Source organism: Callionymus lyra, chromosome 4 (genome assembly GCF_982586985.1).
Source record: "Callionymus lyra chromosome 4, fCalLyr1.hap1.1, whole genome shotgun sequence".
Classification (NCBI taxonomy): Eukaryota; Metazoa; Chordata; class Actinopteri; order Syngnathiformes; family Callionymidae; genus Callionymus; species Callionymus lyra.
Genome location: NC_141821.1, coordinates 33021168 through 33049065, shown reverse-complemented (window position 1 = coordinate 33049065; position 27898 = coordinate 33021168). Strand labels below are relative to the sequence as shown.

At 38.5% G+C, this 27898-nt stretch overlaps 2 protein-coding genes across 3 annotated transcripts; one reads left to right on the top strand and one right to left on the bottom strand.

Moving 5' to 3' along the window:
* The first annotated feature begins 792 nt into the window (after nt 1-792).
* Nucleotides 793-15412, top strand: plcd1a (phospholipase C, delta 1a). 2 transcript variants are annotated; one of them, XM_087789907.1, is made up of 15 exons: nt 793-1022; nt 5101-5259; nt 9062-9290; nt 9370-9499; nt 9636-9864; nt 9934-10135; nt 10557-10701; nt 11130-11282; nt 13084-13230; nt 13313-13469; nt 13552-13668; nt 13740-13918; nt 14167-14302; nt 14419-14568; nt 14738-15412. In XM_087789907.1, the coding sequence occupies exons 1-15, from the start codon at nt 992-994 to the stop codon at nt 14827-14829; spliced, it is 2256 nt and encodes a 751-aa protein (XP_087646033.1). In that variant the 5' UTR covers nt 793-991; the 3' UTR covers nt 14830-15412. The 2 variants fall into 2 exon arrangements, with proteins under 2 accessions (XP_087646033.1, XP_087646032.1); XM_087789906.1 differs by lacking the exon at nt 793-1022 and adding an exon at nt 2568-2726.
* Nucleotides 15413-16280: 868 nt separating this feature from the next.
* vill (villin-like) lies at nt 16281-27005 on the bottom strand. The gene is made up of 21 exons (XM_087789904.1): nt 26935-27005; nt 25731-25772; nt 22799-22879; nt 22630-22704; nt 22363-22562; nt 21267-21375; nt 21002-21112; nt 20047-20252; nt 19903-19981; nt 19726-19824; nt 19484-19637; nt 19315-19415; nt 19096-19233; nt 18792-18950; nt 18482-18661; nt 18266-18411; nt 18058-18202; nt 17661-17849; nt 17105-17173; nt 16710-16985; nt 16281-16588 (listed from the first exon to the last, which is right to left on the bottom strand). Exons 1-21 carry the CDS (start codon nt 26992-26994, stop codon nt 16475-16477), a joined length of 2733 nt encoding a protein of 910 aa, XP_087646030.1. The 5' UTR covers nt 26995-27005; the 3' UTR covers nt 16281-16474.
* Between the last annotated feature and the right edge of the window lie 893 nt (nt 27006-27898).

The window sequence follows — 27898 nt, the reverse complement described above, 5'->3', positions numbered from 1 at the left end:
AAGGCACAGTTAAACAAACAAGGCAGTTTAAATAGTCGAATAAAGACGCAGGGCATGACTTATTATAGACACATTTTAAATGTCAAAAATCATATGATGGTCACTTTTTAATTATTTATTCATTCAATTTTTGTGCCGCTTAATCCCCAGTAGAACACTTTTTTGTTTTCTTGTCATTCTAAAGTTCCCTTTCTCATATTACATATTACGTATTCCGTATCAATGATTATCTAGTATAACTTTTCATCTTGTGACTGTTTTATCTTAAATTGACTGAGTAAAAATGCACTTCTTCTCACAAATCCAATGCACAAAACATCAATTGTTGGGCCCACTATGTTTGTGATGCGAGCTTCATAACAGAGCATGTAAAGAGTCTCAGCTGCAGACTTCAGAACCGCCTGCAGACTCTGATGATCAAGTGATACAAAGACATATTTGTTCTGGATCACAACGGAGGCTTCTGTTTGCAGGGAAAATATTACTATGTTTTGGGGTCAAATATGGATATAGGGGAAATTGAATAGCAATGTTTATGTTTTATTAATGACATATATTTTTAAAAAAAAAAACAGTTAAAAAAAAAAACAAGAGCTGAGAGAAAATATTCAAATTATTTGAAGGTTGAAGGTTGTTGTATTTTTAATATAGGCTTGCAGAAGTTGCCTCGCCATGTCTGGGCGGATTGGGATTTAAAATGATGAAGGTTGAATTCCATCTGAAGGTGTTGTCACTCTGCTGGTTCAGCGAGAAAGCAGGGATCTCGTCAGACCGGTGTTCTACAGGGTGGGTGTGGACTGAGGCTCGCGTCAGGGAGGACATGGGTTGGAGCTCGGAGCGCACTGTGTGGGTCGACTCTCCAAGAAGTTAGATTCCCTCTGGAACTGGGCGAGTTTTTTATGGTCGCAATAAACCCAACTGCTGTCTGGGCTGTAGGATCAGAGGTGGACTCTCGACTCACACACCGGGGACTGCTGGAGGTCAAACCAACATGGAGTCAAATGGCGCAGCGGGGAAACACGGTGAGTTTGGTGATGGCGCAACAACTTCAGTTTCACTTGACAACTGAACCTTAGACACGTCTGTGTGTTTAAACAGCTTATCATCAATAACCTTTTATTTACCACGAGCGACAAGTTACAAAGTCTGTGATTTATTTCATGCTGATCTAGAGTCAGGTGTATGACAACAAGAGAGAACACACTTTACTTTGGTGTGGATCACGACTGGGAAACACCCTTAAGATAAGTGTTTACTGCATTGAAAGTTTCGTATCAAAAGATTCGAGGCGATTAAAAGCAATTAAATAATAAACTGTGCGTCAGCGTGAATTGCAACAGCGAGTTTAAGATTTCTACCAGTGTGTGGCGCTATTTCACAGTTTAGTTCACGAAGCAAGGCATCAAGTTAAATGCTTTAAAATGCGAAATTATACGATATTAATGAAACATACAAATCTTCAATTTCGAAATTAGTTTGATACCCAAAACTATTAAAATTTGCTACCAGACTGTATCACTTTACATTCTAGTACATTTACTCTACACATTACTCGAACTTTTTAGTTTGTGTGTATTGATGTGAATAATTATATTCATTTAATTGTATTTGTATTTATTGTATTTAATATATGTATATACATTATAGGTATTTATACATTTTACAATTTAATAACCTCTTGTGAAAATAAATTAGAAGGGTAAATGGCATAAGAACCATTTATATATAGTAAGGTTAACTAATTTCCACTTCTGTACATAAATATCAGTATAATGTTCTTTTCTGTAATAGACTAGGAAATACGTATACACTCTTAGTACCAGCTAAATCCAACATTTTTTAAATATTTACCAAAAAAACTAGTTCAGGACACAAAAAGTGAATGTTCAATACCAACCACACAAATTGTAAAACAAGTCAATCCATTATATTATAAAATCCATTTGTTAAATGATGCAGATAAATATAATAGTAGTGGGATATGACTCAAACTAAACTACTAAATCATTACTTGAAGTTAGTTAGAGTTAACAGTCAGCTGACACAGTTCTGCTCATCCAAAGTTAGATAGATCCCTTGCCGTGTGTTAAAACCTCCTTTTTTTTACACTTTTACTGATTCAATTTGGGAATGATATTTACTGATTCTAACCTCCTTGTTGTATTCACCAAATAAAATGCTTAATAACTTTGGTATATTAATTTAAATACATTTGAAATTCAATGTTACATTTTTTTAACAAATCAAAAACCCTATGGGTAAAAAGTTTATTAAGGCAAAGATCGAATAGTAATAACAACATTTTTTTAAGTGAGTATTAAAACCCAATATTTTACTAATGCAATAGCTGTTTTAATTCGTCATTGGAGGTGGACTGTGTCCATGGTTATTATTTCGAGATGAGAGCCAGAGAAGTGTGACAGTAAAACGAATGATTAAATGCCTGTGACGTCACTGTAAACAGCAGTAACTACTATGAAGTTGACTGTCAGAAGCCCCGCCCACCCTGACAAGGAGGGGCAGGGGGGGAAACGGGGCGACGTGTCTGCTGACTTTTGACTCACGCAGCAGATTCAACAACAACTTGGATTATTATTATTCCTCTCGGGGAAATAGTTTCAAGGGCATGTCTTGTTTGCGTAAACGACGGAGGAGGACTAGATCCCAGGAGCGGATTTTCCAGGAGCAGGTGAAGAAAGTGGTGCTGGAGAACCAGAGGCGGCTCGGTGAGTCCCGGGAACAGTCTTCTGTCAGCCCGAGAACACACCCCGGTGCCGCTGTCAGAAACCACCGGTGTCGGTACTGAACACAGTGATACTTGCTGGACTGACAGCTTGAAGAGTATCAATGACTTTTTATCATGTTGGATCACTTTTGACTGACTAGTGAGTAAATAGCCTGGAGCTGTGGATTCCGTCATCATCACAGTCACTACTTAATTTGGCTCTTCAAATAGAAAACATTCACAAAAAAATCAATCAATTAATTCCCAATTATAATCTAGCAATGGCATGCAGTATAATATAGTAGTAATACATATGTATACTTACTGGGCAGCAATAGTAGTCAATTAAATGTTGCAGAAATTAAGTGTACCCATGTTATGACTATTTATATGCTATTATAAAAACTACACTTGCTGTGCTGTCTGGACACTTATTCAATTTAGAAAGAAGACTCCAGATAAAAATAAATATTAAATCTTCACGTTATATTCAATGATAGTTAAGTAAATAAACGAGAGGGTTGTATCAGCAGCATCAGCAGAGAAGCTTTGTAGGACAGTGACGAGATATAGCGTGATGTAAACTCTAGAGAATGAAACAAAGAAAGGACGTAGATGGACACACCGAACCTGTCGCTTGTAGTTGCTATAAAGGACAAAATCAGAAATTAATATAATGAAGGGACAGCTTATACGAGGGAAGTTCACAGAGGCCTGAGGTTCATGTGTGGGCAGTAAATGATAAAATATGACTTAATGATGAAAGGTTAACGATGTTTACAATTTCAATAATAATTAACTTTTTATTAAGAGCTTGAGTAAAGCACCCACAGTTTTTCCTTTTACTCAAAACATGTTAACACATGTGTAATAAAAAAAACTAATTTATTCGGATATACCAGTATTTCCATCGAGCTCTGGTCGTTTTCCTGCCTAAACTTGTTGACCAGAGTCAGCAAGTTTTTCCTATGAGCCTATTGATTCAACCAAATATACTTAAATAAGCTCTTCTCAGGAAACAGTGAAAGAAATTCCAATAATTTTGGAAGAACCACCCACAGGGCAGCAGCCACAGTATACCTCATTCTTTTAACTCCAACGTTGTAACAAGTGACTTGAGGGACAGCATTGATGAACCTGTGACCTATGGGTCTCAGTGAGTACATCGGTGACACAGTTACTGAGACTGATATCTATTAAAACTATTCTAGACCGTCTTCTTTACACTACCTATTACTTCCCATTCTCATAACAAACCCAATAACTACCTTTGTTGATTTATTTAAGCGTTAGAAAGTCTTCCAGAACACAGGATTTTGGTGCCATGTCTGCAGGGAAGCAACATAAAACGCCTCTGTGCTACTAGCTGGGAAAAAATGTTTGAAATGTTGTGGTTCTGCCCACGGCCCAGACTCTGCCATGATGGTCTCAGCCAGCGGATGACCTGGACTGAATCCCTGCTCCTTCAAGAAAAAACTGAATTATTATAAACACATTTATGAAAACAAATCAAATAAAGCAAACATACGAAACATTACCTCACACGACAGACAGCACACGTCCTCTCACTGTAATTGATAGGTTATAAATAGAAGAGAAGGACTGTCAACATCTTGTCTTGGTTCTTTGATTATTGGAGGGTAAAAAATAAGAATGTTCTAACAGATGGTGCGAAGACTTGAGTGCACATATTTCTTCCTTCAGAAGATGTCACACCCTTTTTCAGAGCTCCATAATCGTCTTGTTACTCCACATGCATGGAAAACCAGTGATGCTCTGTTGAGAAATACGTTTCAGAATTGGAAAGAGAGTATCTGTATCTGCTTTGAGTTGACTTCGTAACCAGTTTTAACGGCTGCCAAGGAGGTTTAGTTTATCCGTCAGTTCTCAACACACTAGAAGAAACATATTTTTCATATCTAACATTTTTTATGATGTTTTTTTGTTTCTTTAGTATTTGGGAATGCTTTGAAGGTTTCACACTGTAGCATTTATGTGCAGCATTTGGCAAGAACACTGCATTCCCGAAAAGACAAAAACAGATATCAACTTTCATGTGACTCTTGTGACCAAATGTGTTGTTGCAAGATACAAACAAGAGATATAAGGAGGCATGAAAGTCACGGTAATTTTCTAGTGACACATTTTGTTGGTAGTTAAGAAAGACCATAAAAGGAAAAAAAGACAACAGAAAAGAGTATTTTACTCAATGATACTTCTGTCGGGGTTGAACATGAAACAATCCATACTCATCAATCCAAAATGATGGTATCAAATGATCAAATTATGTGTTTTTATAAACTGAAACTGGGCCTGGATTGACTTGTTGAGATGCGAATAGTAAACAGCGGTGTGTGTTTTGTGTATTCACACAGGTTTGGAGGGAGATGAAGATCTACATTTCCTGCTGGCTGGCGGGCCGCTGATCAAGGTTCGATCCAGTACTTGGAAAAAGATTCGCTTTTACAAACTGCAGGAGGACTGCAAGACTCTGTGGCATGATTCTCATAAAGTCATCCGGAAAAACAAAACACGTGAGTGTGCTTCGCCTAAATGATTATAAGTCCTTGAAGTCTAATTGTTCAGAGAACGTCACCCATGGAAAAGTACTTTCTATAGTTTGCAGGGAGTTTGTTATAATAGAGGAATTATAAGTAACACACAATGTGCTGTTAAATAAAATGTAATCTGGTTTACTCCTCTCAGTCTTCTAGTTTGATAACAGGGGATGTCTGTGTAATGGTTAATCCAATAAAGATGCAGAGTTCCTCCGGAGGAAGGCGTTGAAATAGTTCAAGTGTTTATGTGAGTCTTCATGGCACACCCTGCTGGGAGAAGCAAAGTTGATCGTCGCCAGTCGTGCCCAGAAGTCTTACAACCCTGTTATCACTATTTATATATTGACACACTGTCTAAAGTCTGGTGAATTCATGATAGTACAAATACTCAGAACTTTCCTGCATAGTTCTTACTTTTGACTAAATTTGTGTTTCAAGACTTGAATTTCAGTCTTGACTAACCTTAAATAGTGACATAATCATACTGCTGGTGTTTAAAAACAAAAACAAGTTAAAAAAAAAACAAAACAGTTGGACATTGTATAATATTGATTTTAAAAAATGATTTACAAATAAATTATCTGGTTTAATGTGCTGGAAAGTTTTTTAAAAATAGTCTCAATATGCCATGGAATAAAAGTAATTTAATTATAAAGCATATGACCACTAAGTACAAAAACATATTAACATGAATGGAAGAGAATATTTGACTGTTGCTTTAAATAAATACCACTGAGGGGAAACATGGTCAGTAATAGCTGCCATAATGTGTGTTTTATTGGAATCTGATCCGTCCATGACCTCAACATGAGGTAAAAGATCATGATTACTGATTCGGTCAATGTCTATGTTGTAGACTTTTAACCTACTAAGATATTTAAAGCTGACGAGTAATCCACATGTTTGCCACACGGTTATGTTCACCTCCTACTTTAGTGAATCCTTGTTTGTCAAAATAGACCTGAGTGCAGTGAACAACATCGACAACAACACAACTGAAGAGTGTGTCCTAACTTGACCACATTATTTTGCACCTTTTAATGACCAGTCTGAGCATTGACACATGACCAGTGTTGACGTCATCCTTTATTCTGCCTCATCATCATCAAAGTCTTTCTTGTAAACACATAATAATAATAATTGAGTCATGTAGAATGGAAATAGCTGACATTTTCAGTGTGTATACTTGTTGTATACGTCATTTTCTATAGAAAGAGAGGCCGTTTTACTGACCTGACCAATCCAACTGGACAAAGATAACATTTAACCTGAGAGTAAAGCATGAGTAAAGCAACTGAAGCATGTTCTGGACACTTTTAGTATTTTACTGGATAGATAGATAGATAAACTTTATTATCCATCCAGGGATCTCCTTCAGGAAACTGGTATCTAACTTACACAGTACAGAGTAAACAAAGTGACGTATCAGTGTTACAAATGTCTTTATTTTTTTTTTGCACTATATATATATATTTTTTTTTTTTTTTTTTTTTTGCACTTTATTTTATTTTTTTTAAACTGCGCTGTTGTGAAAGTGTGTTTCCCCTCTGGGGATGAATAAAGCTTTTCTATTCTATTCTATTCTATTCTATGATGTTGTACCTTGATCAATGCCTGTGAAGGCAGGTTATTTATTTTGACTTCTCGGATGTTTCGAATGAAAGTAGCAGAATGTTTCCTTGTAACAGGAAATCCTCGTCTCACCACCTCTAAGCTTTTTGAAACACAAACGTTCAGGTCAGGTTTGTACACGTTCACAGAGTGTGGTGACAGCACCCCCCCGCCCCGCCCCTCATAGAAAACAACCCACTTGTGACTTCTTTACAGGAGACAATACTGTCTTTGTTTGAAATCTTACTGCAACTAAAACAACCACTGCCCATCGCGGCTTACATGACAGATTTGAGGCCAGTTCTCCTCGTCTCTACATCTAGCATGCATACAGACCGAGCTAATGCTCCTCTTCTGGTGAGCGGTTCGAAGGTATTTTCTCTGTCAGCTGAGTGATCTCCGCCCAGATTCCCAGCTTGTTTCACATCACAAACCCCTCTGAGTGCCTTGTTTTCCCTGTTAGCTGTCTGACCTTTTGGTTTTCCCTCTGATGAACAATAGCTGCTCATTTGACTCTGAGGGAAAACGTTAGGACGCTGTGAATGTTACCAGCAGTTAAGGTCACTTGAAGTAAAAAGAAAAAGAAAAAAAAAAGATGCTTGTTGCCAGGTTCAGTTTAGACCTTTTCAACTCGCGATCAGCTCTTTAAAAAGACGTGTAGTGCATGCAGTCTTTGAGAGAGATGATTGTGATCATGCCTCCATATACAATGTTATATGGTGGATTGAGAAAGTTGTCAGGTCGAACATTTTATTTAAATATCGCAGGAAGTATTGTATTTTTAAAACCATACTTTCTCTTCCACTAGGTATTTTAGTTTTTCAGTTAAAGCAATGAAAACTACAGCGAAACAAAACACTTCCTGATGATAAATAAAAAAGTCATTAGTCATTAGCCTGCTGTCTGAAATAATGTTAGATAATGTTAGTGTAAAAGAGACAAGGGGGGGGGAGTAAATATCCATTGGAAATCTGGCCATTATTAATTTGGGCCTTTGGATATTATCCAATATGATTTTTTGCATGTTAAAAAAAAAGGCTTTTAAAAAAAACAAAAAATCTTGTTTTTGAAAAAAAAAACAGGTCAACTTTAGTCCTGTCTAAAACTGGTAAATACTCAAAACATGTCAAACATTAACTTTTCAATTGAGTGTTTGTTTACATGAAGAAAATAATGAAAGAGTTCCATTGACAATTCCATTGTTCAGTCAATAATCGACCAGATCATTGCCACCAATTGATTTAATTTTTTTTACACTACTATCTTTTTAAATTGGCAAATGTGACCATGGTGTGCGAATAGGCGCTTTACAAATACTGTATAAATTACTTACTTAAGTAAGTATGTAAGTAAGTAATTTATATTTGTATAGCGCTTTTCAAGACCAGGGTCACAAAGCGCTTAAACATTCAAAACAGTATTCAATAAAATATATACTTAAAAGGTCAAGACAGCACTGAGAACAACACAGGAGACTCTGAAAATCAAGGAAAAGCCTGAACAAATAAAAATGTCTTTAGATATTTCTTGAAGGAGTCAGTAGATCCATCAAGCACAAAGAGAGAGGAAGATCCTTCTAAAGCTTAGTAGCAACAGCCTGGAAGAATTTCTCTCCTCTGGTCCTGAACTGTGTGCGAGCAACAATAAGCAGATTCTGATCCACAGACCTCAGAGCCCGAGCTGGGGTGTAAGTCTGGATCAGATCACTGATGTAAGGAGGAGTCTGACCATGAATAGCTCTGAAAGTAAGAACCAGAATTTTAAAGTTGATCTGGAAAGAAAATGGCAGCCAGTGAAGAGATTTAAGGTTTGGAGAAATGTGAGTTCTTCTACTAGAGCAGGTCAGAATTCTCTACTTACTTACCTAATGAGACTTTCATAACTACTAGTGTTTTTATTATAAAAGTAAAGTGAAAAACATTTATACTTGGGTGGAAAAAAATGTAAGCTAATAAATGTAATCATTAAAGCAGCATAATCCGTTTAAATCTAGTGGCCTGAAGTTCAGAAGTGTCTAACAAAGGGCTTAAAATTGACATTATTCTGTGTGTACTTATGCTTTATGTTGTTAGCTCACCTGCATATTCAAACAACACTGAGTCAATTATATACTATGTTTGTCTTTGGAACATAAAGCTCAATACATACTCTCTCTTTTTTCCTTAAGTAACCATCGATGACATTGATTCAGTGCGAAAGGGTCGCCAGTCGGATGGCCTTCGTAAACACACAGAGCCCAGTGATGAGGAGCGCTGCTTCTCCATCATCTGGAAGGGCCACAAGAAGACTCTCGACCTGATGGCCCAATCTAAAGACGATGCCAACCGCTGGGTCAAGTGTCTGGAGAAGGTCATGAGCAACATGCACCAACTGAGTCGCCAGCAGAAAAACGAGCAGTATCCTTGATTGGGAAGTGTATTGTGGTTGGTGTCCATTAATTCAAAGAAGAGTTTAATCCTTTCATCATGACATCAGTTGGCTCTTCAACATGATGAGAAAAGCAGACAAGAACGCAGACAACAAGATGTCCCTGAAGGAGGTGAAGCACTTTCTGCGACACGTCAATGTGGAAGTCGATGACAACTATGCAGAGGATATTTTCAAGGTTAGTCGGTAAAAATATTTTACGGTTACAGTTCTGCACGTAAACAAATAAGTAAGACATAGTTTAAGTCATGAAAATGATTGAAATTTCTGCAAATGGGTTAAATAAATGCATTTTTTTCTCAAATATTATACAGAAATGTGACAAGTCCAACTCCGGGACTCTGGAGGACACAGAGATCAAGCACTTCTACGACCTCTTGACCTCCAGGGAGGAGATTGATGTCATCTACAATAATTACGCAGGTCCAGACGGTCAGATGAGCACCAGAGACTTGTTGACCTTCCTGCTGAAAGAGCAGCGAGAGAATGCGACCGCGGCGGATGCGCACAAGTTGATTGAGAAGTACGAGCCAGATGCTGCAGGTGGGTGAAGATCCTGATGGTCCATGAGGTGTCGTCGTGACGGACTTTTTTCTTTTGGTCGTCCTGCAGCAAAAGAGAAGAGGCACTTGAGCAAAGACGGATTTCTGATTTACCTCCACAACGAAGAGGGTTCAATTCTTAATCCGGCTCACAAGAGTGTGTACCAGGACATGAGCCAGCCACTCAACCATTACTATATCTCCTCCTCACACAACACGTACCTGATGGAGGACCAGCTCAAAGGGCCCAGCAGCACTGAGGCCTACATCAGGTAGGAGATTTAACTTAAGACCTCTGTTAAGACAATATCAATGCTTACTAGAGTCATGACTACACTGGACTGTTGCTAAAGTATCCTCATTTCTGGCCCTAGTATATTAGACTCTGAGTGTTCATACACCCTTTTTGCCAGTTTTTGATTTGTGGAAGTTGTTTTTGATATATGTTGTTGTTTCAAATGGCTGTATTCAAACATTTGTCATTTTTTAAAACAGCAAAACAGTTGTTAGAAAGTCACATTATTTGATAATGTATCACTGAAATGTACAGTTAATTTGCTAAATCAAGGGTCATGTTTGCTTGTTGCTTCTATGCTATTGTTTGCTATGGAAACATGGCAGAAGTGTTTGTAAACTGGAAGTAAGTACAGACTTTGTGATGGATGTTGAGAATATTCCGTGATTATGTTGCAGAGCCCTGACGAAGAGCTGTCGCTGCGTTGAACTGGACTGCTGGGACGGTAACAACGGCGAGCCGGTGATATACCACGGGTACACGCTGACCTCCAAAATACTCTTCAGAGATGTCATTCAGGCCATTAAAGACTTTGCTTTTAAAGTAAGTTACACTGCATACCTGCATGTGTTTATTTCAGAACTTCAAAATGAACTGCATATCCTTGTTTAAGAAATGTCTTTGTATAATAATTTAACCACATGTTGACATTCTTAAACTAACAATGTGAAGCAGATGTTTTGACTTTCAGGGTCAGCAATGTCAGAAATTTTGGGTTTGTTCCAATAGGTGTGGCAAACCTTCTTTATTAAATCTACTTTTTTAGATCTGGAACAGATGAGGTTGTCCTTTTAAATTCATAGCATGTGTTAAAGACGTAGTACGAGGGATGCCAGGACTTACAGGATAATAAAATAAAGCAGATTATAACGTTTTTGGTTTAAACTAAAACCTTGTTGCAGAGCAAGTATCTGTTACTGAAGGTGTTTCCTCTTAAGCAATGACTGTGACGTACATATATTCCCTTGCAGACGTCCGACTACCCAGTGATCCTCTCTCTGGAAAACCACTGCAGCCTGGACCAGCAGAAGATCATGGCGCATCACATGATCTCCATCCTGGGTGATGCTCTTGTCACGAAGCCCCTCGGGAGAACGATGCCCACCACTTTCCCCTCACCAGAGGTGATTTCCTCAATAAAAGTGAAACTATATCGCCGACAAATATTCAGGAACAGGAAAACCGCGCCTCATCATTTAACCTCTCTGGCAGATGTACTCTATTTCCTGTTTACATGACTAAAATATTCAGCTGGACAAGGGGGATGGAGTGCAGCTTGTTTTTTGCGGGCATATCACTAAAATCTGATATTTTTGTTAAATTAAATCAGGATTTGAGTTGAATGTAGCTATTTTTTCAGAAATTTGCTTCAACTTTAAAACACAAAAGTAACATTTACTCATGTTGAAATTCTGATTTCGCAATAGATCTTCCCGCTTGTGGGAGGAGGAGTTCTAGCTCTGTCAATGAATGTTGATGTCCTGCTCTTAGGTCAAGGCAGGACTGAATTAGCTCAAAACTCATCAGTAGACTTCCATCATATTATGGTGACTTGACTGTATTCTATATTTCTTCGAAGGCTTCTCGTCCACTGACTGGGTTCTATATTATCACTCTTTATTTACTCTTATGTTGAATCATTTTTATTTGAAAGAAATGTACATTTAAGCTTGTAACTTTCTTTCTTGTATTTAAATAATTGAAGCTTATCTTTATTTAACAGCTCTAATAATAGATTTGGTCTTCTCGTTTGGACTATTGTATCAGTTTATTTTCGTGTCTAAACAAGAAGGAGCTGTTTCGTCTTCAGTTAATACAAAACTCTGCAGCGAGAATTCTGACCTGCTCTAGTAGAAGAACTCACATTTCCACAATTCCTTAAAACCCTTCACTGGCTGCCAGTTTCTTTCAAGATCTACTTTAAAATTCTGGTTCTTACTTATTATTCATGGTCAGGCTCCTTCTTACATCAGTGATCTGATCCAGCCTTACACCCCAGCTCGGGCTCTTAGGTCTGTGGATCAGAATCTACTGATGGTTCCTGAACACGCTTCAGATGTTTCTGACTCCTTCAAGAAACATCTTAAGACATTTTATTTGTCTGTTCCCCTGATTTTCTGGGACTCCTGTGTTTGTCTTATGTGTCTTGGCCTTTTAAAGTATATATTTTAACTATTTATTGTTTTTGATTGTTAAAGCGCTTTGTGACTCTGGTCTAGAAAGACGCTTTACAAATAACCATTACTTACTTACTTTCTTACATACTCACTTATTTATATAAAACTAAGGAAGTTAAATCTTATCTTATAAAAAGTTTACATAAAACAAACAAAATGAAGAGCATTTGATACATCCCAATCAAAATAGTTTTGATAGCAGCTTTTACGTACATTTTACATGTGTTAGAGAAGAAAGTAAATTAATAAAGAATCTCATCTTTTAAAGATGAGTTTATTCCCCATATTTAAAATAAAGTACTCATTTTAACTTTATTAACGGCTACTTTGAATCCAAAATGGCTTTTTTAACCATAACATGAGCTGCTGCAAGTAAGTGTGTTTATCTTTGATTTGTTGTGCAATGAAAGTGAATTGAGGGAGTTTTCTCATTCCATGGCTCTGGAGTTTGTATACAAATATTAGATCATCAGCTTACAAAACTAAAGTAGTATTTCAAACAAGGTTTCGATCGTTTATGTGCAATGGTCATGTTCAAGGTCTAGTGTGTCCAACGTTATCACGTATCACCTGGTCATAAGTGTCACGTGACCATTTTATTTGTGATGAGTCAAAACGCTAAAGTAGACGTGATGGTTATGGAAGGTTTCTTCTCTGCTGGGAGACACTTCAGAATCTTCCATATAAGGAATTTGCTTTTCCTGCTCTAAAACTTAATCTGATTCTCACTACTTGTTTATGTCCAAAGGAGCTGAAAAGAAAATTCCTCATCAAGGGAAAGCGATTAAACAAACTGGAGGCTTTCTTCGACAACAACAACTCCATCGAGGACGACTCCGTGTCAGAGGAGGACGAGGCTGCAGAACAGGAGAACGGACAAAAAGCAAAATCCAAGGCAAGAGAAAAGAAAGAAAAAAAAAAGTTTTTTCAACAATGAAAAAAACAGATTTTTATCAGATTTTTTTATTACCTTTTAGAAATCAAAAATGAAACTTTCAAAAGAGCTGTCCAATATCGTCATCTACTGCAAGAGTGTCCACTTCCACGGCTTTGAAGACGCAAGACAAAATCTGGCTTTCTACGAGATGTCGTCCTTCAAGGAGAGTAAAGCTTTCAACCTGGCAAACACCTCAGGTTAACACCAACGTCCAACTCTACCCGAATGTTCCTCCTTTGCAACAACAATCCTGATGATAAAAGGCTCACTTCTTCACAGGCTCAGCCTTCCTGCATCACAACATGGACAAACTCAGCAGAATCTACCCAGCTGGGTCCAGAACAGACTCCTCCAACTACAGTCCAGTGCCCATGTGGAACACTGGCTGCCAGATCGGTACTTGAGAAAATACCCCCTGCAGAGTTTTTCCAGAATAACACAATTGTTTTTCTTTACTCACTCCATAGTTGCACTAAACTTCCAGACTCCTTCCAAAGAAATGCAAATCAACCAGGGGCGATTTTTACCAAATGGAATGTGCGGATACATCCTGAAACCAGAGTTCCAGAGAAGCTTGTCCTCACAGTTTGATCCCACCACACTGACCGAAGGCCCCTGGCTGCAGAAGAAGACGTTCCATGTCATGGTGAGTAAAAGTTAAGATCAGATACAGTGATACAACAAGATCAAACCATTGAGATCCTGAATTATCAAATTCAGTCATAAATAATGAATTGTAATAATGCCTTAGCACAAAGACGATAATGTTTAGTTTTTGCTTGTCAGTCATTTCATGAATGTGTGTTTTTGGTAGAAGATCAAATTAATTGAATCTTGAAATAAAGTTGAACCAGTTGACAATAACACGTCTTTATCCCTCTTGACTCAAACCAGGTTATCTCAGGTCAACAGTTGCCAAAGATCAACAAGGACAAAAGTAAATCCATCGTGGACCCACTGGTGAAGGTGGAGATACACGGCGTCCCAGCAGACTGCGCCTGCAAGGAGACGCACTTCATCGAGAACAACGGTGAGATGGTGACACTAGACGTTCACATTGAAGCAGACAGCCTTGTAATAATAATAATAATAATGTCTATTTATATAGCGGCTATATTGTGCTAATCTTCCATATATCCTCTGCAGGGTTTAACCCCATGTGGAACGAGAACTTCACGTTTAAGATCACAGTCCCTGAGCTGGCCCTGGTGCGATTTGTGGTGGAGGACTATGACTCAACATCCCAGAATGATCTTGTTGGGCAGTACAGCCTCCCCCTCACCAGCGTGCAGAGAGGTACGGAAACATTGACTCCAGTCTGAGAGCAGCAGTGAAAACAACACTCAATGATATCTTAGGAAACAAGTTGACTGTAACTCCTTATTTAGCTCGAAACATCCGTTTCAATCTTGTATGTGTTCTGAACCGTTTGATGAGTAAGCTTAACGTACTTCCTGTTTTCCAGGGTATCGCCACGTTCCCCTTCTCACCAAGCGAGGCGACGTCATCTCCTCCTCTGGACTGTTCGTGCATTTCATGCTTCTGGATGACAAGTAGTCCGCAGAAATGTACAGAGTCTATAAGTTATATATATAAAAAAAAAGAAGCCTATACTTACATTCCAAAACCTAAAGAAGTGAAAAATGTATTTAGAAAAAAATAGTTGCACTAAAATGACAATAAATAGCTTGACTGCATGAATTAGTGCAGATTAAAGAAAACGATTGTTACATTATAAAAGAACGATAATCGAGGGATCATGTGCCAAGTGTACTGGAGGGAAGTCAAATTAACAGCTCCTTCTGTGTGTTGAAAAGAGCCTGTGTTTTAAAGTAGCTCACCATTTCCAGTCACCCTCATCCTGTCTGCCCTCTCAAGCAAAGCTGCCTTAACACCACAAACAAGCCAAAGTATCTTCACATAAGCACCTTTTATTCTCAACCACTGACACTGAGTTTACATCACTCATGGGTTAAAGTGAGAGAGAACAAAACATACCTAATACATGGTAATAAAAAGTCTCTGATAACTCAACATTAAACAACAGTCATTTTATAATTTATATGTATTATTAAGACGTTTGTGGATCATTGGATTTTGTGTCGACTGTATCTGTCACCAATAAAGCAATAAAACAACCTGTCCTTTTTTTTCTCCCATATTTTTTAAATTGCAATGATGTGACAAGTTTAAAAATAGTTTGCTCTTCGGAAGTCAGAAGTGACACACACCCGTTAAAATTCCGCATGATCAGGAATAAAGAGCCTTCTCCCTTAAGACATTTAGGGTGTGTGCATGACAAGAAAATCTGATGACAAACAGAATGGAACGCCAGTAGGGCCACAGATATAAAGTTTATCCAATCTAATAAAGGAAATAGCGACATCCAGGGGGAAAGAAGTGTCCACCTTTTATTCCTTATTTCTCAATAGGGAATAACCTACAACTATTTGACTGAAAATACCTTTTTCTCATCTTTTTTTTTTTAAACTCATAGTGGTTTCCCTCCTTCTTTTCATCCTGCCATTTAAAGGAGCTACAATTTACCGTGAAACATCCTGGTGTTGTGTGAGCCAATCCCGAAGTGCTACTGCCGCCTGCTGGTCGATTGGTGTTGTTGCTATTTATTACATTTTAAATATTGCAAAGGGGATCACATTAAATAGATAAAATACATGTTGTAATGCCTTGGTTTGTTCCTATTGTTTAAATATTCAATATTATGTGAAATTATTAACTTTGTAAAGTCACTTGTCCAAAATAGACGGCATTAAGTTAATTTGTTCTGGACATAGTGTGTAGTCTTTAAAGATTAAACATAAATTGTTAAATTAGAATATATATTTTTCCATGTTTTCAGAAATGTCAATCACTGCCCTTTTTTCTTCAAAATTCTAAATTTCACAAATTATTTTTGGTGGTAAATGATGGCAAATAAGTGTTTTGCATGTATGACAGAACTTACATTGTGTAACTTGTGTCTTTATTAACCAAATAAAACATACCACTCATGAGCCTTGTGTTTATTCATATCAATCTCTAATATTCTTATGAATTAGAAAACCGAGATTACATTTATAAATATAGACACAAGTAAAGAAAGACAAAATCACCAGACAATCCTTTTAATTCATGCGGATTGAGCAATGTTAAATAATTAATATGGTAAATGAAAATCTTGTTTGAAGCCCAAAGGAAGCTTTTAGAAAATTCCTGCTTTCTTCTTCAGGTCATCCTGCCTCCACTTCGGCAGGCGCATAAAGTCAGCACGGCTGGTCCCCATCAGGATATGAAAGTCCTCATCAGAGAGGTGAGTCTGCAGAGAGTTAGATGTGTAAGACTACCCTCTGCTGGACACCATGTTACAATTAAGTACGTCACATAGACGTTTAAAAGAACAACTTAAGTGGCATGAATGCGGGAGTAGGTTCACTCACATCTCTCTGGGATGAATCCACACCTTCTGGCAGATCAGTTGAATCTGTACCGATGAGAGCTTCTTGGCTGAAGGGCCTTGCACGTGGTTGGGTGGGACTGTAGTTTTTAATGGGGGACAGGGGCACAAAGTGCTGGACTCTGGGGGTGGATGGACTAGAGGGATTGGACTTTCTGTTGGACACATCCCCATGCACTCTATAGAATGGAACAGGGGTGGTGGGACCTCCAGGTGCTCTGTACCCGTCTGTGGCGGTAAGATCAGTGTTGCCGAGTTCCTGTTGACATGCAAGCATTTGTTTTATTTGTTTATTAGTTTTTTTTTAATTCACACATGAAGCAGCAGAAAACTATGTGTTTTGTATTTTGTGAAGGTTAGTGGATTTGATTGACTTACACGTGTGATCTGGGACAAAGCTCCTGCATCACTCAGCTTTAGTTTCATCGCCTCATAGGAGTTTCCTCCCTATTCAGGATCAAGCGATCGAAAGTTAGTTCACATTCATTCACCATTCACACTCTGTGGATCATCCCATTAAACATACTTTTCTTTAATGTGAGCCAAGGTCCCAAGTAGGCAAGATCAAACACATTATGAAATGTAAAATCTACCACCCTGTATCACTTTGTATGTTTTTAATATGAATTCTGTAAATCTCCAATTAAATATGCAACCTGTAATTTCTATTTTAAAATGTATGGCATTTTAATCACAGGAAAACGTTTTGTATCAATGTGGCATCTTGTGAGTTAGGGGGTGATAAAGATGGATTGATCTGGCCTGACAATTGAGACTTGGGTCACAATAAATAGGAAAATATTAGTTAAAAGGATTCATGCCAACATTGTAGAATAAATCAAAGAGGAAATAGTGGTTTTGTTGAATCGCGATTGTGCTAAACTACTTGACTGATAATTCAGATGAGAATTTTTTTTTCGCTGCCTAAACTCACACTCCACTTGAGAGGATCCCAGGCATTGAACCAGCCAGTGAAAGTGGGTGGTTCATTCCCCTGCTTGACAAAGATGATGGGCGTGTCTGGGTCGCGGTTGGCTGGGTGGATCTTCAGATATTCCACAGCGCTCTTCCAGGACTCTCTGGTCTCCAGTTCGTTGGCCAACTTTCCAACCCACAAGAAAATCTATGAAATCAAACAACACATTTAAATGTCGATCCAGAGACTATATAGATTCTAGGTATAGATTGAAAACATCTCGTCCTCAAATAAACTTCCGTACATATAAAGATATCTAAATAAAGAGAAACACAGATAAAATACTAAAAAGGCGTTGTCTATTATGAGCTGTTTGTTTTTCACATCCTCTTCACAGGCTCTGTTGACCACTCACATCATGCCACGTGTCCAGCAGCATCACATCCTCCTCGTCCAGGTCGGACTGGGCAAAGTACCCCACCTCAGTGATCCGAAATTGACCGGTCTGGTTAGAGCACTCAAAAAGCCGAGGGCTGTGGGCGGGGTTCTCCTCCTGGAATCTAGGAGAATTCACCGTCATCACTTAACTTGCTCTCTTCTTTTATACACGTTTTGAAATTTACTCTCTGTCAAAAGGATAAGGTGCTCTTCCTCCCAGAGCGATCCAGAATTCGTGAGGTTCCTGACCCTCCATCACCACTTGTTTCTCCTGTCTGGAGATCACATCTGATATGGATCTGCCCATCACCCTCTCGTCACCATTACACCCCTGCACAGATACACTTTAGGTTGGCTGCAGTATGTCATGGCCAGGTGTAGTTTCAGAGGGAAGTACACACCTTCCCGTACCACAGGTAGCAAATACGTTCGGTCTTCAGTAAGAACACATCGTTGCTGTTGAGGGAAGCAGCTTTTGGTGGTACTTCGGTGGCCACAGTGTTCATTTCATCAGTCCCTCTGACCTGGAAGAGCTTGACACCAGACTCCACATAGGGAACACTACTGCGGCCGGTGCCCCCCTAGCAAAAAGACATTAGATCGTGATTTGGTTTTAATGTTGTTAAAAAGAAACAACAAGAACAACTGAGGATTCACAGAGGCCAATAGGCTAAAAGTTATTTTTTAGTTGTGATTTCAATAATGAAGTACCTCAAAGATGATGAATTTGCCTTTGAAAATGGCAAGAAAGTGACGAGGCTCCTTTCCCATGATAACCCTGACTTGGACCGGAGAACCATTGTATTGGTTGTCGACCTTGACTGCTTGGAAGGCGCACGCAGTAATTTCATCTTGAGCAGCATGGCGTCCCTACGGAACAACAAAGATTATTCGATTTTCAGCTTCAATGCCTCAAAGGTTCACAAATCTAAAAGGACCAAGTGTTTGTCCCGGGGGAACACCATATGTAATGACACACTCTTTGCATAATCAAGACAATGTTCTGGATGAGGACCTGCCACATGTAGAGAATGTACTGAGGCCGCCCTCCTCTGGAGTATGTGTACAGCACCAGGTAACAGTCTCCACCATAGAACTGCCCGTAATCACGTGGTTTCACCTCCGCAAGCTCCAACTTCTCAATGCGCCAGACCTTAATGAAAGCAACAGGATCGGAATAGTCAATAAATCATTTTTGTGAGATATCATTCCGATAGTGTTGCTAAAATGGCACCTTCACTTCTCCAGCGGCATCGTCCACCATGCGATGATATGCTGCCAGATCAGGACGGGCATGAAGCTGCTTCACATCAAACTTCACTTGGTCTACCTTTGCTGCAATAACAATTAATCACAATGATAAGGTCTTCAGAAAAAAACAACTTCAATCTGGTTCAACTTACCAATCTTTCCGACGCTGTGGGTGGTTCCAAAACCTTGAGTTTGACCTTTTTCGGTCCAGGACCGGAACAATTGTTTGAACATGGACGACTCCCCTCCCTCAGCCATCACCTCCACTCTGGTGCTTGGTGGGTAGTTCTTGGCCTTGATGAAGCCCTGATAGTTTCAGAGGAAAGAGTTTCGTTCCGTCTACAATTAGCTCACACATTTAAAAAAAGAAATATCACTATATATAATAACTAACCAATGCTCTGTTCAGGGCTCCCTTTCGCTCTGCAGGGGAGGCGGTCTTCCCTTTCCACACCATCACACAAGAGCCACCCTGGTCCAAAATAAAGCAATCCTACAAGAAAGAGACAATTAATTATGAGTGAAAAAATAACCTATTGTGTTCAGGAAGTGAATTGAAAATGTTATTTACAGAGGAGATCAGCAGGTCCTGCGTGAGAGGCTGCACAGCCACCTCTTGAACCACGAGGTTGGCATTCTGTTCGTAAACACTGAAGAGAAAACACAAGGAGTCATGTTTTCGACGTGCACATGGGTTAGACAAAGGGGAACTAACTGGTAGAGTCGGATGATGTTGGTGTTCATGCTGTCCACTTGGTCATCTGGAGTGGCTCTCTTCAGCTGGGAAGGTTTGGGGCCTAGAACTGAGGTCATGATCTTCATCAACTCTGGGGATTCCTGCTCATTCCCTCCCTCCACAATTCCAATCTGTGCTCGACCCCCTCGCTCCCGATCACGTATGTCCTGAGCCAACAAGACTGCCTGGAGGACAATTTTGACAAGGTTTGTAAATAACGTTTTTGTTTCTGGTTTGATGCTTTTAAAGAAAACACTATACAGTACAAGCATTAGCACAAGAACACTCAATAAAGACACTGGTTAAATACCCATGAGTACACATTGCAGATATGATATCTGTTTTTGTCTGCATTTTTTCTACTTATTTAATACTGAATTAAATCAATATGCAAAGTCAATGCTTGTCTAAATGAATTACTTAATCAATGAATCACTTACACAATAAAAACCAAATACAAACTCAGTGCTCAGGTATTATTAACTAGTCGTGAAGAAACTAGCATAAAGCTAGCATAGCATAGCTTTAAGGTTAAAGCAGCAAAAGGTTAAAGCTAAATGCTATTTTTGAGGATTTATGTTCTTAGCACTTTTAATTCTTTATTCTTTCATTATTCTTTTTCGATTATTTAGTTATTGCTAGTGTTAGCAATACTATCATTTGTTAGCTAAAAACAATTTGTTTTGAGTCAAATACATCCACATGACGGTATCCATAATGGAGACTTAAGAGCACTACTAGTTTAAATCATTATTGTTTGGGGTGGTGGTACAAATAAATTGATTTGGCTCATAAAGACTACAATCTTTAATAAGAGCTTTGCAATGTATTATAGCCAATGTTGTGAGTTAGGTTAAATAATCTTGACTATACCAGTTTGTGATTTAATCTTATAATAATTCTGTAAATTCCTTTTTCCTTATCATTTTATTACCTTGAGCTTCTCCTTTCTGTTGCTCTGCGGTCCAGTCCACTGCACAATGGCCTTCCCAATATCCAGCAGGAAGATATCGTCATTGTTGAAGCTGGCCCATGCAACATCCACCTGCACACAGGTAAATAAAAAGGTATATTATCTTGTCGTCAACATTCTTTCATGATGAAGGTAGAGTTATTTACTAGTCAACAGCACTCTCCACTTGTAACACTCTTGACTATTGAAAGGTTGCTTGTTACATATCTTAAGGGTCTTAACATACCTCAGTTGCCATGACGTTCCTTCTCCCTTTAACATGGAGCAATCTCAACACATTGTAGGAATTTGTGACCACGTGGTTGAAGCCTGAAGCCACCCCGCCCTTTTTGTAGCTGTGAAGAACAGGCAGAGTTTGGCAAGTGAAAGGAACCAAAGTTCAAGTGCTATAAAGCTTGCATACAAAAGACCAGTCACCAGATTATTTGAGTGTTTTATGTCTAGTTTTCCCCGGCTGCTGCTGCTTATGGCCAGATGAGAGAGGAGGTTTATCATGCTAAATAGGTTTCAAATGAAGAAGATGAGTTATAATATACGTGTTTCTACCATTTGTACATTTCAACAGGGTTTTTTTTAAAATATTATTATACTTTTAGTTTTCAACTTAAGATCTAACTTAAACATTTATACAATAGTGAATTAAACAAAGATTAAGCTTAAAGCAGCTCTATGCGATTTTTAGTCGAGCGACGCCAGTTGACAAATGTTGTAGTGTTTATCTCGACGGGAGACTACATTTCCCATGAGCTCTTGCTAAACATCGCAAAAGTTGCCATGTCCCGGTTTGCAGCAGTACGAATTTTCTGTTTCCAGACTTCCATTCTCTGAATGAAGGATGGATACCGATGAGGTAATGAATCAGATTGTGGATAATGAAATATGATATACGTAAATAAAATAACTTTAACTTTGTTTTTGTACCGTAATTCGCCCCTCCCCACCATAACCAGCACGATATGTAGCATGTTCCAACATCCAAGTACATTTACAGTGAAAATAAAAACCACACAAAACACCTCAAGTCACAGTATATGAGTCATTCAACTAGTTTTAAGTTGATGTGTCATCACAAGTTATTTTAGTACACAAATATTTAGGTACCCAAAACTACCCAGTGCTGCTTTAAGCATCACGTATAGTATTTTCTACAGAGTGATTTGATTTATTTAAACTCAGAGATTGGAAGTTGTATTTACAATATTATGATGGTGCTTTTTTTGTGTGTGTTCAGAATCTTATCCAAAATGTAACACATTGTGCTATAGTAGGTATACAGGAACACTAGTCAAACAGTCCTGTGCCATTTTCAGAATGTCACTTACATGATTCCATTTTGGAAATAGCTCCTGAATCGAGGCGACTCATTTCCCTGCGGCTCTCTGTGCTGGACAGGAAGACCGCCCAAGTAATCGTCTAACTGGGTGACAAACACTGCTGCTGCACCTTGCTCATCCTGCGAGGAGGTTTTCCCAATCCAGAAGTGGATGTCAGATGACGGGGTGGAGTATTTGTTTTCTCTTATCTAGAGATAGGAAGTGAAAGACATTCTCACAAGTGCATTTTTCAATCCCTCTCACATGAACACTTACACTGAGCACAATATAACAGTCTCCTTCAAAGAAGTTGCCATAAGTTCTCGCTGGCACCGCCATCATCTTCATGTCCTGCAGTTTCATATAAAAGAATACATAATAAAGGTAATTGTCAGCTGTAATCATCGCAGGACTATACATCATATCTATGAAGAGCGTGACTCACGTTGATGGACCATATCTGAAGTCCAGGTTTTTTGTTGACATTTCTAAATGAGGCTTTGTCGCTGTTCAACATTGTGGCGACCTGAAACACACAAAGTACACTTCATGCCCTTTTATATTGCTTTACTTGGATCATGACTCAGCTTAGTAAACCATTATTGTTTATCAGGTCAGATTACACAGTACAATTTCTATAGTACTATATCTTTGATATTTCATCATTAGGGCCGAACAAGAGCGGTACTTCTTTCGCAACAAACCCTCTTAGTGTTTAAAATGTGTAACATTTCTGACAGTCAGTCTGCACACTTTAATTTTGTGTGTCAGAGGAGACCTTGCTTGGCAATCATTGATGCTGAACTCTCATTTGATTCAGAACAACAGTGGCGATAAGATAACAAACAGGCTGTTACCATCATCTCCAACAATACAGGCTGAGTCACAACACGCTATGGGAAAAGTACTAAGTGAAGTTCTTGGAAAGGGACGTGTGAGGAGACGGACGTTGATCACGTTGGTGATTGTAGCTTCACAAGGTTGTTGCATTCGTGGTCAGATAACAAAGCTGCAAACACAGCAATTTATAGAGTAGGCAAAGATTAATACAAACTGATCGGACAAATGCCAAGGATGCAAAGTTTATGAACCTATCCCAATAGGACACGCATGCATTGATCATAGATATTTATGTTAGATACAGAAGATATCTTTGTATAGACATTTGTAGCTGTGACTCATACACTAAAGTAAAAAATATGGTGAGGAGTGAAGATGACTCTATCAATCCCTAAACAAATACCTGCAGGATTGTCGTCATGGACCCCAATGGCAAAATAGATACAAGCAAATCTGAAATTTAACTAGTTCTCATCCTCTAATGATCCATAATAACGTTAGTACGCTCAATTGTCCACCGTTTCCAATCAGCGCAGAGCACACAATCATTCAAACACACACTGCAGTCAATTTCCCAATCAACCTCTGTATGTCTTTTGACTGTGGGAGGAAACCCGAGTGCCCAGAGTAAACCCACGCGAACACAGGGAAAGAATAAAAACTCCACACAGAAAGGCAGCAAGTTCTCCCCGCAAACCAGTGCTGTCTAACTGTCTTCTCGTCTGGACGATTGCAACAGTTTGTTTTCATGTCTTAACAAGAAGAATCTGTCTCGCCTGCAGTTAATACAAAACTCAGCAGCGAGAATTCTGACCCGCTCTAGTAGAAGAACTCACATTTCTCCGATCCTTAAACTCTTCACTGGCTGCCAGTTTCTTTCAGGATCAACTTTTAAATTCTGGTTCTTACTTTCAGAGCTATTCATGGTCAGGCTCCTCCTTACATCACTGATCGGATCCAGCCTTACACCCCAGCTCAGGCTGAGGTCTGTGGAGCAGAATCAGAATCTGCTGATGGTTCCTGAACACGGTTCAGGACCAGAGGAGAGAAATCCTTCCTGGCTGTTGTTCCTAAGCTTTGGAACGATCTTCCTTTCTCTCTGCGCTTGATGAGTCTACTGACTCATATTAAGTGAAACATATTAAGACACTTTTATTCGTGCAGGCTTTTTTACTTGATTTTCTGAGACTCTTGTGTTTGTCTCTGTGTTTTCTCGACCTTTTAAGCATATTTTTTATTAAATATTGTTTTGATTGTTTAAGCACTGTGTGACCCTGGTGTGGATATAAGTGACTTACTTACTTACTTACACTATGCCACTGTGTGTCTAGGTTGTATACATGTCTTATCGATTTAAAGTCAGAGCAGATCCTTATCTTGACTGGTACGACTTGTTCAGTGTCAAATAAACCTCTAACCTGAAGTTTAATCAGTCAAAGGTAACTTGCTGATGTTATCTGTTTAAGTAAGCAGTGCTCAAACATATTTACAGCATTGCTACTTTGAAAACCCTGAAGGTAACTACATTTAGATGCATTTTTTTGCACGACTAACCTAATATAACACAAATATTATATTATATATATTATATATTATAAATAAGTGCTGATTTTACTTTGTTACTTTTTATTGCTTTAAATATATTCCCAGTAATGCATTGGTGGCAGACTTTTAGAAAGAAGCTGGTTGGCTTGAATCCATCTTGAGTAAACTTTGTGTTTGCTGTGAACCTGTCTTGTACTTGCATGTACTTAGACTGAGCACAGTGCAAAAACGTGACTCTCGCTCTGTGTGAAAGTGAACCTCTAAAATCTCCATTCAAACACTTGCTTTCCCATTCAGGGTTGCAGCCTTGTATTGACTGATAAACACATTGATAGAAATACCATTTGAAAGATAAAAAATATTATGGATCGCATCATATATTGAAAATGATGTAAGAATGTTCGAAGTCGAATGGCACGCCCTATTTATAACAGACACAGACAGTGTTTACTCTAATTACTTGTCTTAATAAAAATAAATATATCATCATATTCATTTAAAGATGCAATAGTGTGTTGCAAAATATATATCTCAAATACAATTGTGAAAAAAATCTACATGCTGTTATCTTCACATTTATCTTTGGATTTACACTGATGATGGTACATTGGACTCTGTTGACTGATGTACTTGGTTGTCTGAGGTACTATTCTAAGGAGAGAATATCTTTCCTGTAATCCGACACTCACGCTCATAAACAAAGGATCTTGTGCAAATAATATGTGAATGGACAATTTAAAGGTTTTTCATTAGTGTGACCAGACAGACTGGTTCAACATGATGATATGAACTGACCATTCAGACGGTCGAAACAAAAAGCTTTTGATTAGTGCGACGTTTAAAACAACACAGCGGGTATCCGTCATAAGTATCATAATCTTTTTACCTATGTACTTGCACTAGCGTGTCATAAAGTTTATTGAGGTAAAAGGTGAAAATGAACTAACTGATAATGACCCTAAACTGGGACCAAGAACAAAAATAGGACTTACCAAATGCTGTCGTGTCTGGCGGAAAGATGGTCTGTCTTTCTCCTGAAAATGGTGAAGGTTTGATCAGTCGATGTTGATAATGACTTTCTCCAGGTATCCCTATGGCATATGTCTGTTAGTGGGTGTGTGTCTGTGTGTGTTATAGAGGGTTGTCAGTATTTGCCTTCACGCCCACCTTTGGACACACCTGCCGTTTCCTGTATTGATATTTGCTATCACCTCTGAAGACGATAATCTTACCAGTGCTGAACATACTGAGCTGGATCAGCTCAGCTGGAAAAAAGAATGATTCTATTCCTTTCTTTCTACTTTTTGTCATCCGTTGTGTTTGCCTCAGACTCAGGATTAGAGGTGCCCCTTGACACCAATTATTCATTTCACATCTGTTACAACCAGCCGATGGGACTTGGGTTTAAGGAGCTCAGGGCATTTTGGAGTGAGTTTACACGGAAGAATCACACATGCACGCACATCAGCAGGCTCTAAGTTTCTGCCGTACATTTTGAGTTATACCTTGATAGTTGGGTTGAGGTGCTTAACTGCATTTGACAAACACAAACAGCTTCAACTGTTGCAGTGGATTATGGTTCATGCTGTATCAAAGATATATATTTTACAGGCAGGCTTTTGATAAAAGACGTTCATAATTCAAATGTTATGGCCCTTTTCTTATCCTTCAACACCATATAACAACTTGTTGAGTAATGGTGATACCTACGTCATCATAGTTTTTCATGTCACTGTGACTTATTGTAAATCATTATGAAAACACTGACGAATCAGGATTTAACATGTGTTGGTTTCATTTGGAACTTTTCAACAAACACCCAACCAAACATTTGAAGTTCAAATTTGTGAGCGCATGAGATATAATCTTGTCAAAAAACCTTCTAATGTTTGTAACAGTAGAATCATCGGTCCTTGAAGTTGGTTGAGAAAGATGTTAATGATTAGTCTATCACTGATTTGTATTCAAGATACAAGCAACAGACAATCCCTTTAGGACTTCCTTGAGCTTTGATGCTTCGCCAAAGTCTGAAAGTCATTACTATGTAATAAGTATAACATTCAGATTTGGATTTAATCACAAGTTTCTCGTTCCCTAAATGTACCAGCTTATCATACTCTTCACTCCCATTTCAATTTGAGCTCTGATATAAACCCAGCTTAATGCTCAGGCGCAGTTTTTGAATTGTTTTCCTACCTGTGACAACAGGTTTCCCCTTTTCGATTGTGTTCGGTGCTCCATTAGGAAGGAGTTCATTTCCGCAGCGAAGTAACCTGCCGTGTCAACATGTTATAGACGACAAAGTCCAGAGGAAAAAGCTCCCAAGGAGTTTAGACTTAACAAAAACCTCCGTAATAACTAATCCACCGCTGCAGTTCCTCCGGCTTAGCAGACGCCAAAAGTTCACCCTTAGAACATCACATGAATGGAAGTTACTCCCAGTTGCACATTAACTATTTTTATATGCATTTTACTTAAACACCTGCTCATCAGTGTTTCGTTGTGTGTAGACACGCTGGTGGAAGATGAGAGGTTTTCATTTTGAAACACCTTATGACACTGGCCAGTAATGTTAAATCCATGTTGTAATGTGGATTAGGTGCTACGGAACCTGTAATCTTTCTAGGTCATTGGCAATATTTATTTATTTTTGGGGGGCTAAATGATAGTTAATTATCAGTTCATAGCACTGTTTAACGGTTTCACATGTGATTGTTTTTCAGCTTTGTAGTCTAGCAGTACTGCTTTCATCCTCAAGGTCTTGTGGAGCAGTTTCCCTACTTTAGTTTAGTATTTCTAGTCGAGAGTATTTTATTAAACTGTCCAGCAGGTCGAGTCAGAAAAGGGATCATAAGGACACTTTAGATTGAGAATATCTGAAGTGGGTGAGTCAGATTGACTAACGTCTGCATTTATGTAATGAACCTCCTTCATTACAACCATTAGTCAATCATTTATTGTTTGTCATGATGGTCAAAGATGAAGTCTGTTTTAAATACTAATTTATGAGACATAAATACACAATCTAGTGCAACATATTTGTTCATTTCTTTATCCATTCTTTCCCTATAATCTTTGAGGACCATGATATGATAGCATAACATCCCATAATCACTTTCATATGGGAGCAAAACTACAAATTCAAAAGACAGTTTCCCTC